Here is a 17,987-nt window from a genome sequence, read left to right on the forward strand (position 1 = left end):
GTCATATTTTCATATTGTAGTTATCTGAAATGTGAAATTATTATCTTGCAATAAAGTAGAATATTTACATATTAAAATTTATAAATATACTGAACCACTTTAAATTGTTACAATGGTCAAGTAGAAGTATTGGTTTGGGTTCAAAGTGATTATTTATTGGTTTAGTCCTACTTATTGCTAATTCTATCAATCCATCAAAATGTTGGTTCTGTATTTTGTATTTTTGTTCTTTAGCATCGCTTTTCTACCCCTTTTGGCTAATCACCACGATGAAGATGAGTGACAATTAATGAAATTGATGAAGGGAAACTCAACAAAGCCCATGCCCAGACTGGAATCCAAACCTGGGAACTCTGGTAGTGCACCTGGCAAATTTTGGTTCTTTAGCTCTCCTAGTTTCTGGGGGTACCAAAAGTGACATGAACAGATATATGGACACAGCTGTGGCATAGGGATGCATTAAAATAAATCAAAGACAAGTAAACAAGGGGAACTTTAACTTAGTGAAATTACCACATCTGATTAAGGGGTTACAAATGGTTTGTCGAGATTATCCAGAGGAAACAACTTGTAAATTCCAAGTAAACACTACACTATCAAATATTACCTTTCCCTACTCCCCACATAGCCTGTAGAACATTCCACTTCTGAAGGATAGCATCCCGCTCATCTCCATATACATTGCAACAAAACAAGGAGCTGTACAAGGCTTCATTTGGGTTAATCTGCTGCTGCTGCTGCGTTAAACCTGTAAGAAAGAGATGATCATCACATGCTGAACAGAATCAACCCAGCAAAATTCTTGGCAAGTGTCCAAGTTACTGCACCTATATTAATCAAACACCGAAAACACCTCTCAAGTAACGGAAACTCCAAAATGCCTCCCTTCCTCCTCACCTCAAGTATTCTCTCTATTAGAGTACTGCATTGAACCACTTTCGCTAGCTCAAACTCGATCGAATCTCCCACGCTCGAGCTTCATTTGCTCGAGGTACGGGATCGAGTCACGCCGGGACGTAGCTCAGATAAATACAATAGGTCTTAAGTTTGACTTGGCTAACCACCTCTACCCTTAAGGAGGCTGATGAAGGATTGTTGGGAGCCTGTGTTGTTGAACGCTACTCACCCCTTGCTGTTGGTCTGGCCCTCGGCTTCTGGCGTCGGCGACGGTGACAGGTGTCCGCTGGAGAGATCGAAGATGACGATAAGAGACGGCAGGCAATTCGGCGACTTGTTTTATTCTTGCAGATTCTTCGGTTGGCTTAATCCGGACTGCTTATGGACTTCTCGCTTGTTGCCGCCTCGTAGTGTCGCGATCTCTCAGCAGGCCGTCGTCCTCTTCTCGTCGATCAGTTTGGTGGTGATATTGGAGCGAAGTGAGAGATCGATTTACCGTCTCCAGCGGTTTTATACATTGGATTTGAGTCATAGGTTGGTGAACTTTGCACCTCCACTGTGCACCTGGGGTATCCCTGGATGCAGATGGAAATTTACAGTGGAGGTGCACTCACCGCTGGCGAGGGCCGTTGCCTTGCTGACTGTGCAGAGCCGAGTGGAAAATTCTTGTTGCTCGGCTCTGCATCCGGTGGAATGTGGGGTGAATGAGCGTTCAACTTGCGAGCTTCAGAGCGATGTTTGAGGCAAATTAATGTTTCGACTTTTATGCTCCCAATTCCTTCATCAATATAGAATATCAAATATCATTTTACTGTGACAATAATCATACAAATATGGTAAAATTAGTGCTGGTAGTTTCAGCCCAAAATCATCTATTCATTTTCATATATTGCTATGTATTGGTTAGATAGACTAAATTACAATATAACATGGAGTTGATGACTATGTTTACTTGAGTTTCAATTTCACTGCGTCTTTCACTTCACGAAGCATATTTGAAGGCCCACAACTACAGACAAATGACTGCTGTACGTGAACTACTGGGCTTCCAGTGTATGCTGATCGTTTGCCTGTTCACGCGTTATTCGCTTGAGCGAAGAAAGTGTCGATTCCATAGAGCCATCTAGCATCGTCCGTGCGAACTATTAGACGATCGAGCAAAAAAGCCTCGATGCAGCACTCTATTCTCTATTGTTTTATCAACACAGCATTAATATTAGGAACGAATCCAATTAATCTTCAACACTAATTAATGGGACCTTAAAACAACACTAGCAAGCCTGAAAAAATTTCACAATATGTACAGCGTTACTTCCATAGATTGACGGTTCCAACAGAATGGGAGTACCGTCTCACTATACCAACAGTCTCAAGTGACATGTTTCACAAAAGATGCAAGGAAAGGAAAAACAAATTTTCCAAAGCCACTGGATTAACCTTCCAGGTGTCAAGTTCTCCTAACTTCTTTCTTACAATGCACTATTGGGGGAGGGGGGAGGGAAGAGTAAAAAGAAGGTGTGCAGCAGAGAAACAACCAATCAGATGGAGGAAGCTGTTATAACTGGCTTGCAAGACAACTCCAAGTCAATTTCGTGTATGGGGTAAATGGCCAATGAAAAGTACTAAGAAGAAATAGACAGGGTCATATTGCAGTAAACTCAGAGTAAATATATTTTCTGTTTTTCATGTTATGAGCTATCAAAGTTATGGTTGCTTAACTTTTCAAATAGTCTGCACTAGGGATGAGCTGATTAATACATATTTTTTGCCAATGGTATTTAGATTTATACGTAAAATTGCCAATAATTTTACCAAGCTATTTTCATGAACATTCTGTAACATCAATACACTCCCAGCCTCTAATAAATGGCTGAGATTGTTTGTGAATGTGTGGACATTAAGTGGCAGTTAACTGAATCAATGCACTGATGTTAGAAAAGTGATTGTTAAGTGTGAAATATGAACACTGAATGAAATTACCAGGTAAAAAGAGGGAACCTCCAGTTCCTCCTCCAAATCCAAAGCTCCCAGGTGCTGTGGTGGCAGGTTTTGGTGCAAAGCCTCCAAATGTACTACCTCCAAAGCCTGGAAAAGCATCAAGTATTAAGCACAGTTTTCTCTCTTGAAATCCATGTATTATACAGTGGACTCTTTTTAATTCAAAGCAGGGTTGTTAAAGATCCAGGAACTGTAAATAACTTCAATTCCCATCAGCAAGTGTAAATGGGTGTTGGACCGTAAAGAACCTTTTTATGTTTAAAGTATTTCAATTCGGTCCAGTAACCTTTTATCCAGATGAATTTAAATACGGTCCAGGAACCTTTTTTTTCCCAGATCAATTTAAATATGATCCAGGAACCTTTTTATAGATCAATTTAAATTCGACCCAAAAACCTTTTATCAATGAAACAATACACACCTTGCAGCAAATTTAAATTTTGCAAGAAAAAAGGTTCCGGACCTGTTGCGGAACCCAATAGAACCAATTAGAACTTATGGGTCCGTGGACCTTTAACAACCCTGATTCAAAGTCCAAGGGGCCACAAAAATATTGATTATCCAATATTCAAATTAACAAAAACTACCATAAAAGTTGTTGCATCTTTAGTGTGGTCCTACAGTACAAGCAAAAAATAAATAAAATTCCTCTCCAACAACAATGAAGCTACCAGTAAGAAACCAGCTCTCCAGATTTTTTTTATTTACTTTCAATGTAGGTTGATATTGTGTTCAGCAGTATCTTATACTCTTTAGCGATGCCACTTTTCTTCCTCACACCTCTATCCACTTCTCTTATAACTTCTATTTTTACTCTAATTATAAGCTAGAACAAGTGGCATGCTGCAACATTGCGAACAAGGTGCCCTGACCAATCACAACTGACAACTGAGGGCAGATAAGAAGACTTTGACAAATCATTGGCTAGTGGGGGAGGGGGTTCAAGGACCTGCACACAAAAGGGGTGGGCAATCCCACATTATTGGGAAGAGGGTGAAGGCTGCATACCAGCAAATGTTTTCTTCCCTATGGCTGTCTTCGAATTATCGAAATAAAAAGTTTGAAAATTCAAAGTTCATACAAATTTATAACATTGGTTTCAATAGGATTTCAAGGCCAAGAAACTTCTGTTCGAATTACCAAATAATTATCCAAGTATAAATTAAAGAGAGTCCATTGTACCAGTAGTGTTATTTATAATTAGGTTTACCAGAAGTTCTCTTTCTACTGGAAATGCCCTATATTAAAGCATCACAAAATTTGAGAAAAATGAACTCGTCTGAGATGTATACTTGAAATCATAAAGTACAATTATAAATTTAAGGTTTATGAATTTAGTACTCAAGAATTCATTAAAAAAATATTACTTTTAACTGAAAATGTGTACATTTCTCTCTCATGAAAAATAACCTTAATAAAGATAACACGTGCCTACAGTTCCGGCAGTAGAGGTCTGCCCAATTCCGGAAAACAATGTGCCCCCAGGCTGCGTACCAAAGGCGGTTCCACCAAATGGAGCAGTGCCTGCACTGGTTGTTGCTCCGAAAGATGGAAAACCACCAAAACCAGCCGAAGTCCCAGTGGTTGTTGCAGCTGTGCTGGTCCCGAAAGCTGAAGGAAAGCCAAAGCCACTGGTAGCTGGAGCAGATGATGTTAAGCCACCGAACCCAAAACCTGATCCTGTTGTTGTTGTTCCTCCAAGATTAAACATTGGACCCGAGGTCGTTGGATTATTGAAACTGAATCCTGCCGATGTTCCAAATCCTGGAAAATAACAACACGTGGGGTAATTAAATTATTGTAACTTCTCTATTAACAATGAAACTAACAGACGGCTACAATTTTATTGATTCAACTTTTCTATGCAAAATGCATACATATACCATTTTCTTACTGTGTTTATGAAGATAAAGGCATAAGGGTCAATCCATATCAAATGTTCCAACAAAAAAATATTCATTAAGATTTCACACACGCGGGAGATGTACTATGTAGAAATTTCAGCGAAAAATGCAGGCTCGACCAGGACTCGAACCAGGGTTTCTGGCATACCATGCCATTGCTATACCACTGAGCTTCCAAGATTTTTCACTGATGCTGTTTTACCTGTGCCAGGTCCCGTTGCAGTAGCACTAGCAGAGATGATTCCACACAGGTAAAACAGTGACAACGAAAACTTAGGCAAAACCAGGCTGGCTCTGTAGCTCAGTGGTAGTGCAATAGCACGGTATGTCAGACAACCAGGTTCGAGTCCTAATCGAGACTGCATTTTTCGCTGAAATTTCTACATAAAAAAATAATTGTTTACCCGAATATTTTTTAATGTTGTTGTAACCCATACACAGGGGTAGTTCAACACAGGCATTATTTCTTTTTTATATGACTTTTTTTTTAAAATGGCAGCCATTTTTGGTCCTTGCAGACAGTGGTGATAAATTTAATAACAGAGCTAAGAAAAATGATAGAAAGCTGGGGTAAGAAATATTGTTTTCACTATTTCAAGCTATATTTTAAGTTCTGTGCATTTTCTACGATCTTTAATGCAAATGGCTGAAATTCAGGGCCAAAACTGATATTTGCTATTGAACAAAAATCTAAGTTTAGGATTTTTTTATGTATATGTAGCATGGAAGAACCATAATATCAGAGCTATAATTTTTTAGAAGGAAGATATACACCAAAATTTTTAGCAGAAAATATTTGAGCTCTGTTACTGGTTTTCTCTTTCAGGTATAGTTCTTTGAAAATGCTCATTTTTATTTTTTTTTCAAAATTTGAAGCCCAGTATCTCTGGTGGCGACCTGATAAAAATTTGATATTTACAGCATACAGAGGAAGGGGTACTTTTACAAAAAAATTTGAGTTTGTTATTCCATGGACAAGAAAGTTACAACATGGAGAAGTTGGTCAAAAACACACAAATTTACGTTAGTAATTACTAAAGCCCGGATTTTTATGTAATATCAACCCCTACAATATGTACATAAATATGTAATAAAAATGTCTGAAATATGTAAAAAATATGTAAATTCATAATGAAATATGTACTATAAATATTTATTCCAAACGTTACTTCCTATTTTTGTTACATTTTTTCCTCACAAAGGGATATGTTTATTTCAAAAAGACTTACAAAAATTGAAGTTACAATATTACAATGCTTACATTAAGTAGTTTTTATGTTCTTATAGAGCAAAAATATTAACCACAATTTGAATATATTCAATATTTAATATACAATGTCACAAGGTACCATTCAAAGTGTTCAGTAGTAAATTTTCGTTGCCCAAATTTTTCACTCAAAAAGGACTTACAAAAATTCAGGTTACCTTTGATCTTGGGGCAGGCACTGTATTTAATTATTTAACTTACAATATGTTACCAGGTACATTTCCAAATGTTCAGAAGTAAATGTTTGTCGCCGATCAGATAATATGTTCTTGTACGCAGAGAAACTTCTCTCCACGTCACAAGAAGTAACCGGAGCGTACTTCAGGAGGTGAATGTGGTCGGGAGAAATATCATTGGGAGGGTTAACTGTTTCACCATTGAGAATGCGGCTCACTGTAAATAAGCTGACGTAACCTGGGTTTCTTTCAGTCACTGCGTCAAATTTTCTTCGAGCTTTCTCTCCCACATCTCCTCCAACAGCAGACAGTTTCTTTCTTGCATCCTCATATATATCCATGGCTTCCAGGAGAGGAAGCCCAACAGTTTCAAGTTTTTTTATGCTTGTATCAATCCAACCAAAATTGCTGTTTATGTATGCCATATCGCAAGCAAGTTTGGTGTCCTTGAAGAGATTTTGAGCAGTGCGTACCGATACAGCTGAGTCCGGCGAAAATGAGTCAAGCACAGATTTCACTTCTTCAAAATGTTCGTTGTAAAACTTACTTGCCCGGATCCAAGTGCCCCATCTAGTAAGAATAGGTTCCGGAGGAAGTGGTACACCTGGCAATTGTTCCTTGTAAACTTGCACACGTTGTGGTGCCTTCAGAAACACCTTTTTCGTGGAAGAAATAAGTTGGTTGACTTCCGGGAAATTGCCTCTCACCTCCTCAGCAATGCGTTGGAGAGCATGTGCCAAGCAAGTAAAGTGGATCAAGTTAGGATAAAACACGTTAAGTGCCGTAGCAGCTTTTAACATGTATGACGCACTGTCTGTGAACATGAGAAGAACTCTCTTCTTGTACGCCATCCGGATACAACAATTTAAGACTGTCATTCACAAATCGTGCTATGGTGGAATGATTAGTACGCTCTAGAACTTTGCATGCAATGAGATGTGGTGTAGATGGAGAATCAGCAATTAGCGTTCCAGCAATGAAATTACTTACATACCGTCCCAAAGCATCAGTTGTTTCCTCGATGGAAATCCACACATAGGAACTGCCTACTTTTGCCCTAATTGATTCTAAAGTTTCTTTGTAGGAATGTGGAAGATATCGCTTTCGAAGGGTTGACTCGTCAGGAAGTTTACGTTCCAGAAAATCCCGGAACTTCGGTACTTGAATTTTATACCAAGGGATGTTTGCTGCAATCATTGCTTCGCACATTTCCTTGTAAAACACACTGAATGAAGAATCCTCTTGCATCTGGGTTAGTAAAACTTGCTTCTTTTCACTCCGTAGTTGTTTGTTTTTCACATGAAGTGAAGTGCGAACATGTTGATCTAATTGAGACTTCATAGTGCACCCAACTATTTTATCGCACACTCGACAAAAAATGACTTTACCATCCGTAGTAAATGCATCATCGACTGCTATCCAAGATCGCAACTTTTGAGATAACGAGGAGGTAGGCGGAGCCATTCCAGCTTTCTAGAGCTAAAACACTGTTTAAATACTGAGGCAAGCTCTTCTTAAAACTCCAATGGTTAAAATGAAAAGGCGACGAAATATATATACGAAATTCTACGGTTGGGTTAACAATACTTCATTCAAGATTTGTCGCCGCCGGCTGCAAAAATCAAAACGATCACAACAATGTACGGATGAAAGCTAAGTGCCTCTCAGCATTGTACTTGCCGCCTTCCATTGTTGGTTCTCTTCGTTCGCTGTGTGTTGCTTGCCGCTCCATGTTACAAACTGGAAACTGAAACACTGTCGAATCTTGATGTAATTATTACGATGCGGCGAATCAACGAACTGCTATGTACGTACAACGAAGGCAAATCGCACTTTTAAGTTACTATATTTTTTTTGACCTGGAAATGGGGAGGGGAAGTGAGAAGATACTTTTTTAACTAGTAAGCCAAAAGTTCATTGGATTTTCCTCTTAAGGACTGTTTTATGTAAAAAATATTTCATATCCTAGGAATATGTAACATTTAGTAAAATATGTAAAAATATGTAATATAAAACTTCACTGTGACATCTCTACTGATGTAATTCGTCAATATATTTTAATTCCACGCTTGTACATATAAAGGAAAAAATATGTAATTACATAGAAATCCGGGCTTTAGTAATTACAAATAAAGAAACCTCTTCCTTGCACACCTTTTAATTCATAATGGTTAATAATATGTTTACTATGGCACTTGCCATGCTGGTTCATAAAAACGTAACTATTTATTTGTAACTAGTAGCGTAAATTTGGCTAACTACAATGTTAAACTTAAGCCTTATGTTATTTCTGCTTGTTATTTCTTCTTACTGTTTCATTATTAACTAAATATGCAATAATTTTAATGAGCTTAAAAAATAATTATGGCTGTAATAAGCAACTAAAGAAATTATATTATACACATCAAATAAGAACAAGAATTAGTATGAATATATATATACTGATATGAACAACATTTATAAATTTTGATACCACATGAAAGAAAAACACAAATACTAACTTCACTGCTAGCCAATGCACAGCAGAAATATATCTGTAGCATTCCAGCACATCTTTGTGTAATCCTTCCGCTATTATCAACGGACACTTATCAGGGACAGGAAGTTTTCAGTTTATCACAGGAACTGATGCATACGGGAGGGAAGGGGGGGGTGACTGTGCTTTGGAATCACGGAAAGCATCGTCATAACCCTCAAAACAAAACCCACTCTGCAGATTAACATTTCACTTTAAAATGGATGAAGTAAGTATTTTTTCTCAACTCAGTTGTACAAATTGTTCACAACATATAATCGAACTTCAGTTGCCTACTGGCATTGTTAATGTTAATGAATCATATTATTTAGCATCAGCAACAATGCTGTGTTTAAGAGCCTAAATATGGGGATTCCAATGCAATATACCAGAAGGTATATACTTTTTTTTAACAGCTAGATATGTTTGCGTTTGTGAAATATAATATACAATTTTGATATTATATTATGGCATAAAAAATTCACACTGATACCAGGAATCAATTAATGTTGATACTTAATTCTGCTCACTAATAGATATGAAATGCATTAATGTATGATATGCCACCAGCATCTACTATAATTTTTTTTTATATCCAGTGACCCTTGATATACAAGTGTGTTCTTTGTTACTGATGCAAATACTTTTTTTTTTTTTAAATATCACAATATTGATACTCTCCTTTCCTTTCTTATGCATGTTTGTTCTGATAAAATATTATATTAAAAAATTATACTCGACATAATTATAAGAAAATACAGGTCTGACCTGATAAAAATTCATTTACTTTTAAGAAAAATACATTTATAAGGTCTGCAGGCAACAAAATCTAATGAAAAAGGTTGTATAATTTTTAATGTTCCTTTTACATTCATTTCACTTGTGATCTATGTGTGAAATAAGTTTCAGTGCGAAATGTTGGGTTACCCTGGATATTCCAGACCACAAAGAATAGTGTCTTTTGTTTTTATCTTTTCCTTGTGCTCTTGTTGTTTTCATTAACTGCAAGTTTCAGTAGAACATGGACATTTCCTTTCATGAAGTTTAATTTTTTTATTGCCTCTTAATTTTCAGTAAGCAGCTCCCAAAGAATCTAACCAGTGTCTTGAAATATGTGAACAAAAACAAGTAACTACAATGCAAATGAAGTGAACAATGCAGAGAAAAGGCAAAGTTTTGTAATATAATTAAGCCTTGTTTCCATACTAAAACCAATAAGTTGCTGACCAAGGCAGTTTATTAAGATAAAAACACTTAACACGTAACGTTTCGACCCTGTATCAGGGCCTTCCTCAGACGAAGAACTAAACTAAAATGATGAAATATACTATATACAGAAAGATTACATACACATAGCAGGGTCACAAGCCACACAACAACAAATCAAGTTGACAGTCCTTATCTAGGAAGATTTCTCCAAAGGAATTAAACATATCACCTCCTGACAGTTGTTGACTAATGGGTCTACTACACTGACAGGTGATTGGCAGGTCAAGATTAGCAAGAACCACCTGCATACCACTCCCCCTCCCCTCCTGCCTTTTTGGTTATGGATGAATACCTCCTCCTCTGGTCTTCTTCTTTTCTCTTCTTCCTTCCTTCTTCATACTTCTTTTTTCCTCATTCCTTTTCTTCATCCTTTCAACTTTCTCTAACACACTCTTCCATTCCTTGTTTATCTTGAGTCCTCCATTCCAATTCATGATGTCTTCTCCTTTCTTTTCTATTTCTTTGGCCTCCTTCCATTTTCTCACTAGTTCTCTCTTCTCTTTTCCTATTCGCCTAGCCGAATCCCATTCAACTTCATGTCCTGTTTCTCTAGTGTGTTTGAATATGGCATTCCTGTCTCTCTTCAATCTCACATCATCCATGTGTTGCTTTAACCTGTCTTTAAGTCTCTTCTTCGTTTCCCCTATATATACACTTTCACATCCTCTGCACTTCACCTCGTAGATAACCCCTTCCTCTTCTTCCTCTCTCTTTTCTTCCTTCTTCTTGCTGGCTATACTTAAAATAGTGCGTCCTCCCTTCCTGTAAGTTCTTATACCCACTTTCCTCAGCACTTTGCATATCTTCTCTGTGGCATCGCCCATACTTCTTATACCAAACCATCTCTCTTTTTCTTTTTCTTCCTTCTCTTCCAGTCCTCTCTCTTTTATCTCTTTCCTTCTTCTGTTGATGTTGTGTCTGTCTTTCTTTTCATAGCCATTCTCTTCTAGTTGTTCCCACAGGCTATTAATCTTGGTTTCTTCTTCCCCTTTCTCTGTGCATATCTTCTTTATTCGGTCTTCCATATTCCTTATAAAATTACGTTTAGTTCCATCACCCACATCACTTCTTTTGTGGCAGAACACTCCTGCCGAACACTTCTTTTGATACCATGTAGCCACAATCCCCATTCCTCTCTTCTTTTTCATCTCAATATCCAAGAAATTTAATGTTCCTTCCTGTTCCGTTTCGAGCTCAAGGAATATCCCTGCTTTCTCATCTTCTACATCTTTAACAAGCTTACTCAGCTGCCTTTTTGTTCCCTTCCATATCCCAAAACAATCATCCACATATCTACAAAACAGACTTAACTTATCTCCTCCTTTCACTATCACTTCCTTCTCCCATTCATTCATAACTAATTCCGCCAGCACAGGGCTCAAGCAAGAGCCTATATTCAGACCTTCACTAATCTTGATGATTTTACTCCCCACTCTGCTGTAGCCATTGTCCCAAATGGTTTCCAGCGCTTGTACCACTCTCTCACTATCCCATTCTCCTATAATGCTTTCCCCCACTTTCTTCCTCACTATATCCACTACGTGTCCCCTTTTGATGCTAGGGAACATGCTTCTCACGTCTAGGCTAAACATTGTGATTTTATCCCCAGACTCCTTCAGACCTTTTATAAGGTCCACCACCTGCTCACTGTTTTTCACGGCTCTGCTTTCTTGTTCTCTCACTAACACTTCAATTACCTTTTTTAACTTCTTCTCCAATGGTTCCAAAATATTGTCCCTGCAATTCATCACTGGTCTCAACTTTATCTCTTCTTTATGTATTTTGGGAAAGCCTTTTAAACAGGGCAGTCTTCCTGCCTCCTTCGTGAGCTTTTTAAACCCCCTCCTTCCACAATCTTTTATGATCTTTTCTCTAATATTGCATTCCTCTTCCATTCCACAAATCTCCTCATACGTGTCCCCTTTCAGGTCTTCAAACTTCTTCTCGTACCATTCTTTTTCCATCACGACTGTGGCCACTCCCTTATCTGCCTGTTCCACCACCACATCGTTAGGACACTTATTATCAGGGATAGAAAAATACAGGGTGCCTGAAAATGTTCAAGTGTTGACTGATATTTCAAATTTGATTATGGAAATTCCCAAAATATATATTTTTTAAAATAACAAGTACAGAATGTGTTTTATAACCCTATATCGACTGACGGGACTTTAGAAGTCCCACATCCTACAAAAGCTTGCTACATGACACAGTTGGTTTCGGACTCGGCAGGAATTGTGCGTTCCTGTTAATTGCAGTGTCTACTACTCGCAACAAACAGCAGGTGCTGTTGGAAGTATATGCAAGGGAGCAGTAAACAATTTCTTAGACCTAAGCATCAGTAATGCAGCCATATTAACCACATAAAAGTGCAGTGGTCTTAGATTTATGAAAATTAGATATTAGAATAACTGTAAGTACCCCAGATTTTTTTATATCTTAATCTTAAATCATATAAATTTGGTTATAAAATAATTTTGGCCAAATATGATCGAAAAGTTGTTTTATGAGCAAAACATCACCTGGGACTTTGCAGTCCCGACAAGCATCTGGTGTCTACTTTGACTGAAAAAACCTTAATATATTTTCCTCACTTCTAAACTACAGGTGTGCCCAGGATTTTCGAAACTGGTGGTATATACTCTTTTTCCTTGCAGTCAGCCCTCATTTTGCCATTTTTCCTAATTTTCATGTTCTTTTTATATGAATACCTGGCCAAATGGGGGCTATGAACTCCACCAACCCCCCTCTTTGCACACCCCAATGTTCTAGACAGCTCTTTTTTGATGTTGTAGGGCTATGGCACAAAGATTGTTTCGATGAGGCTACCAATAGGTTGCTGGCAGAAACTCTCTTGGATGTAGAGAACAATTTGAGGCTAATAGCGATGAATGTAAGGTAGAGGCGTCCCTAAGGAGGTGTTGGCAGGGGGTCATAACCCCCTCCCCTACCTCTTAGCCTAGTATTTTGAAAAAGGGCTGGCTACTAGTAACTATCCCCCTTACCAAAATTCAGGGCACGCCACTGATGGCAGGTCAAGAGTGACGACTCTTTTTTTATTCACTATTTCTTGCTCATTTGTCTTTTATTGTTGAGTTGGTGTTTTAAGTCCACTTTATGCACAGTAAGGCTAATCGGGACTGGACCTACAGTTTAAAGTGGGATCCGAACCACTTGTGCCTCCACCGGGTATCGAACCTGGGACTCCTTGATTACAAGGCGGTGACGTTACCACTGCACCTTCGGGGAGGCCCTCTGAACACATAATTTTTCTTTTAATTTATATATTTGTCTTCTAAGCAGTATCTTCCAAAACGTGTAACAGGTAGGGTGTTGAAGGGAGTATATATTTTATAACCAAGCACCAACTGATATATCATTTCTCAGTTTATACATAACATGCTAATGGCCTGTCGGGACTTTCAGGTCCCATTAATTGTAATTAGTATTATTACAATGTCAGATGATTTTTTGTTGTCCATCTTGCCAAAGGAAGTCTTACCCATGCATATAAATGTTTCACGCTGCCATTTTGTTCCACAACAAAAATTGAAGCTATAAACAGTTAATATTTGTGTGTATTCTGTATCACACGTATCATTAAATCAGAATAATAAACATGCAATAATAATTTTGCACTGTTACTAGCCAAATTTTAACATCTGCAGCAATATGGCCATATATTAGAATGTATTGCATAGTTATTCATGCTGTTACCAGTTGAGCATTCTTTAGTAATGCCACTCCGGTGTAAGAATTGCTTACTTTTAATCCAATCTTGTACAAATTAATAAATTAAATGTTTTGAGATTTAATAGTTTGTCTTAGGTTCATAGCTATCTCACCTTTCATCCCCTGAGGAAAAGGTGCAGGCTTCTGAATTATTTTTAGTTTTGTCTACCCCTGCTTATTATTACAACCAAATTCATGTTTGAGTTTGATATTTTTGAGAAGGGAAGGGGAAGGGTCATGGCATCTTCTGGTTCAAAAAAATATATTTTCTTCAATTTTTAGGTATCCTACTTTATATCTTAGAGCATCCAAAGTATGAGTTGGCTGAACTCAGTGGCTAAAAGTAAAATCGTAGGCCAAGTTCAAAATAGCATCTTTACATAGTGTGTTTGGAAAAAAAAAACTCTTACCAATGCTGATACTTGAAAATTGTAGCAATTCAAAGTATTTCAGAATAATTATAAAGTTTAATTCATAAGTTTTCTATGTAGAGTTGTGCTTTAAAATATTCTTAAGATAATCACTCAAGGGGAAGAGTTACAGTTTCGTACCAGTTGTGCATTTATTTCAGTATCGTCTGAATGGGCAGTTACTAAAAAAAATCACGGCATTTGAGAGAGTATGAATTTCTCCCTATGTTGCAAGTCGACGTCTATTTTTATGTTCGTTATTAAGCTAAACACAATATTTGAAAAATATGATGAATTTTCAGATTTCTATATATTCCTTATGGGGAATCAACTTCAAGTTATGGCTAATCAAATGGAAATTTCGACTTTTCCACCTGTCAATTACATCTTCAAACTGTCCGGCAACATCACCCATCTCAATAATCCACCGATGCTTGCATGAAATTGAAAATAAAGTATTCCCGGATAACAAAATTATGTCATCTTCACATCAATCACGGCTCTATAAAAAGTAGATGAGGAGGTAAGAGGGGGTGGGGCAACGCAGCCAATATAACAATATTATGTCACATGTAAAATGTATATAATGACAAAAGTTGGTCTATGTGGGACGGATCCACTGATGGCATCATAGTGGAGCATGGGGGTGGGTGCCCCAGTTCACAGCCAAACAAGTGCAAGAAAGAGCATGATTGGGCTCCAAAAGAGCTAAGTTGGCAACATTGCAACAGAGGAAGAGCTTCGCGGAAACTGTTCTTCATGCTTTTAATCATAAAATATGCATTTTGATTGATTTCCAGGATTTTTAGACTCTGATATTTTGGCAGATTCTATGAGACATCTGAACTTCCAAACAAGTACGAGCAAGTGTCTGCAGCAAACTGGCTCAGTGCTTAAAAATAGCCTCAACTTGCCGTCTGTCAGAAACAAAGCTTTTTATAACAGAAAATGATCTCTCTACTTCAACAGAAGTAATTTGACCAGACACGAAACAGGCTATTGTGATTCATATCGCCTTTAAGAAATATCACAAATTGCTTTCAGTTTTTCCATTGCCACATTTGCACTTTTCTGCAACCGCTAACCCCTTTCCTCCTAGCACTTGCTTGCTTGATTGATTGAGTTGGTGTTTTAAGTCCACTTTATGCACAGTAAAGCTAATCGGGATGGACCTACAGTTTAAAATGGTATCTGAACCACTATGTGCCTCCACCAGGAATCGAATCTGGGACCTCTTGATTACAAGGTGACAACGCAACCACTGAGCAATCGGGGAGGCCCTCCTGGCACATGCATCAGCTGCTACACCAATTACTCGAAGACTTTCATCGATCTTTGTAATTGTCTCTGGCAATAACACAATTTGATAATGAATAATGTTTTTGAAAGACAAATAAGTTACATACAATTTTTTTTAAAAAATCTAAAATTTTGTTGAAAATGCCAAAAAAGGCATTGAAATTGAAAATAGGCAGTAGGGTAGAAGACAGAAAAAGATTCTAAAAAATTATGAACAACATAAAATATGCATATTAAGAAAAAAATATCAATAAATGTAACAGGAAAAAAAAGAGACATTTCACCAAACTTCCAGGCTTTAGTTATCACTATTCTATAGGTGGGGCTCTCCCAATGGGTACCAAACCCAGATCCAGATGTACCACAGGTGGTGAGTGAGATGATAACAATTTTGTTACACAGGAGTCCTCTTTTGACCTTAGTAGCTTCAATTTCTTAAATGAATTTTCAAATATAGGACTGTGTTATATAAAGTTTTAATATATTTATTCATAGTATATTTCAAGAATTTTTCTTTCTTTTCAGCATAAGAGAATGGTCCTAATTATATTATTTACGGAGCTTCTTCACTTGGGAGCATACGGAACTCAAGATTGCCCAGATCCTTGCATCTGTACTTTAACTGAAGCTACAAAAGGTCAACAGTATCGAATGGCTGTATGCTTCAAGCTTCCAGAACATATACCAGGTGACATAGCAAGGCTTCAAGTGGTTAGTGAAATGCCAACAGTGTCAGGGAATCAGTTTCTAAACTTCCAAAGCCTTCAAATGCTCGATTTAAGTAGCTGCAACATTTCAATCCTTGGTCCAGATGCTTTCTGGTCAACTCCTAACATAGTTACTCTTTATCTATCAAGAAACAGGATAATGGAGTTAGAATCTGAACTATTTCCATACAACAGCAAGCTGAAGGAACTGTACCTTGACAACAATGGGCTGAAAATAATTGACGGAGATGCCTTTGCAAAACTTAATTCTCTGGAAAAGTTGTTCCTACAAAATAATCATCTTCTGGAAATTACTTATAGGTTACCTATCACGCTCATCCAGCTTGACCTTAGCAATAATAAAATAGGCCCGAGTATCACAGCACATCATTATTTGCCAAGTCTCAAGTACCTTAATTTGTGTGGGAACGAGTTTGACTTCTTCTCAGCCACGTCAATGGCTGTACCACACCTACAATCTCTTTGTGTTGGGGACAATCAGGTAGAAATGAATGTAGGCATAACGTCACAAATGCCACACATAGCTAATCTTACTTTAAGTGCTGCTAATATCCATAATGCAATACTCAGCCCTGATGCAAAGCAAGCGATTACTTCCTTACAGTCTCTGTCAAGCTTGGGAATCTCACATTATCAAATAAATGACTTTGGTTTCCTGAGTGACCTGACACAAATTTTACATCTTCACTTACAGCACATTAATTTTACAGGCCAAATACGCAGCCACAATTTTGACTTGCAAATGCTTCACTCCCTGTACCTCGATGGAAGTGCAAATCTAGCCCAACAAGTATTGCAAAGTTCTGAGCTTGCGAACTGTGTCCAACTTAGGTTTCTGAGCCTGCGAGATACAGGACTTACACATCTCGATGTAAGAAGCATCCCAGAAAATGAAGTGTTACAATTAGACATATCATCTAATCCGCTGCACTGTGACTGTGGACTGAGATGGATGCTAGATCGAAGTAACTACCATCGCGGACACCTGCTGCATGCTCCGGAGAAAATAGTCTGTGCTACACCTCCATCGCGTAAAGGATTGCCTCTGACAGAAGCTCAGCTCTGTGAAGGAGAGAGGAGTAACATTGAACAATCACCGGATGTTCCAACAACCATGACAAAGCAACTTTCACCAAATGGTAAAACTGCTTACATTGTTCTGGGATGCCTAATTGCAGTATTAGTAGCAGTAGGAATTGGTATTTTTGTTGTTTATCACAAAAGATTGCACAGAACTCACCCAGCTGTGGATAATACTGTGAATGAACCCACCTTAACACAACTTGAAGAGTCATCATACGAAGAGATTTCATTAAAAAGTTAAGAGTGACAGATTCAAGGAATAATCAATATGTATTGTACTTGTTAACACAATTTAAATGAAATAAAAGGAGAACCTTATGTGTATGACTGGAATTTCTTAGTGTTATTTTCCTCCAAATTCATGTTCTTTTTAAGAAAAACAAGGAGTACTCTCTTGGTACAAAAGTTCAGTGATGGAATTTCCATATTAACCTAACTGATAAGTACTTCAAAATGTTCTTGAAGATGTCATGTGAGATTTAGCCAAACACCACAGAACAACAGACCTTTCATGGCCAAGGCTCTTTGCAGCTGTTCAAGGAATGTCAAAGGATCATTGTATTGGAGATCTGACTGACTGACTACTTCTAACAAGGTAAATCACAAGATTAAAATCAAAGTTATCAATAAAATTAAAACATTACAGACTACTATATACCTGAAATGAGTATTGTAATGGCTCCACGCAAGTGAATATAGCACCCAACCA

At 37.7% G+C, this 17,987-nt stretch overlaps 2 protein-coding genes across 2 annotated transcripts in view; one reads left to right on the forward strand and one right to left on the reverse strand.

Moving 5' to 3' along the window:
- The window catches only part of Nup54 (nuclear pore complex protein Nup54), a 44,505-nt gene that overhangs the window by 13,397 nt on the left and 13,121 nt on the right, over positions 1-17,987 (reverse strand). Inside the window, exons 2-4 of the mRNA XM_083119703.1 lie at positions 4,327-4,659; positions 2,878-2,982; positions 608-748 (exon numbers count right to left, since the gene is read on the reverse strand). Coding sequence (XP_082975829.1) covers positions 608-748; positions 2,878-2,982; positions 4,327-4,659 — 579 coding nt within the window. The remainder of the gene's footprint in view (positions 1-607; positions 749-2,877; positions 2,983-4,326; positions 4,660-17,987) is intronic.
- Positions 8,878-17,587, forward strand: LOC145985948 (uncharacterized). The gene is made up of 2 exons (XM_083120090.1): positions 8,878-8,986; positions 15,993-17,587. Exons 1-2 carry the CDS (start codon positions 8,978-8,980, stop codon positions 17,517-17,519), a joined length of 1,536 nt encoding a protein of 511 aa, XP_082976216.1. The 5' UTR covers positions 8,878-8,977; the 3' UTR covers positions 17,520-17,587.

This window comes from Lepisma saccharinum, chromosome 3 (assembly GCF_977018435.1).
Source record: "Lepisma saccharinum chromosome 3, izLepSacc3.1, whole genome shotgun sequence".
NCBI lineage: Eukaryota > Metazoa > Arthropoda > Insecta > Zygentoma > Lepismatidae > Lepisma > Lepisma saccharinum.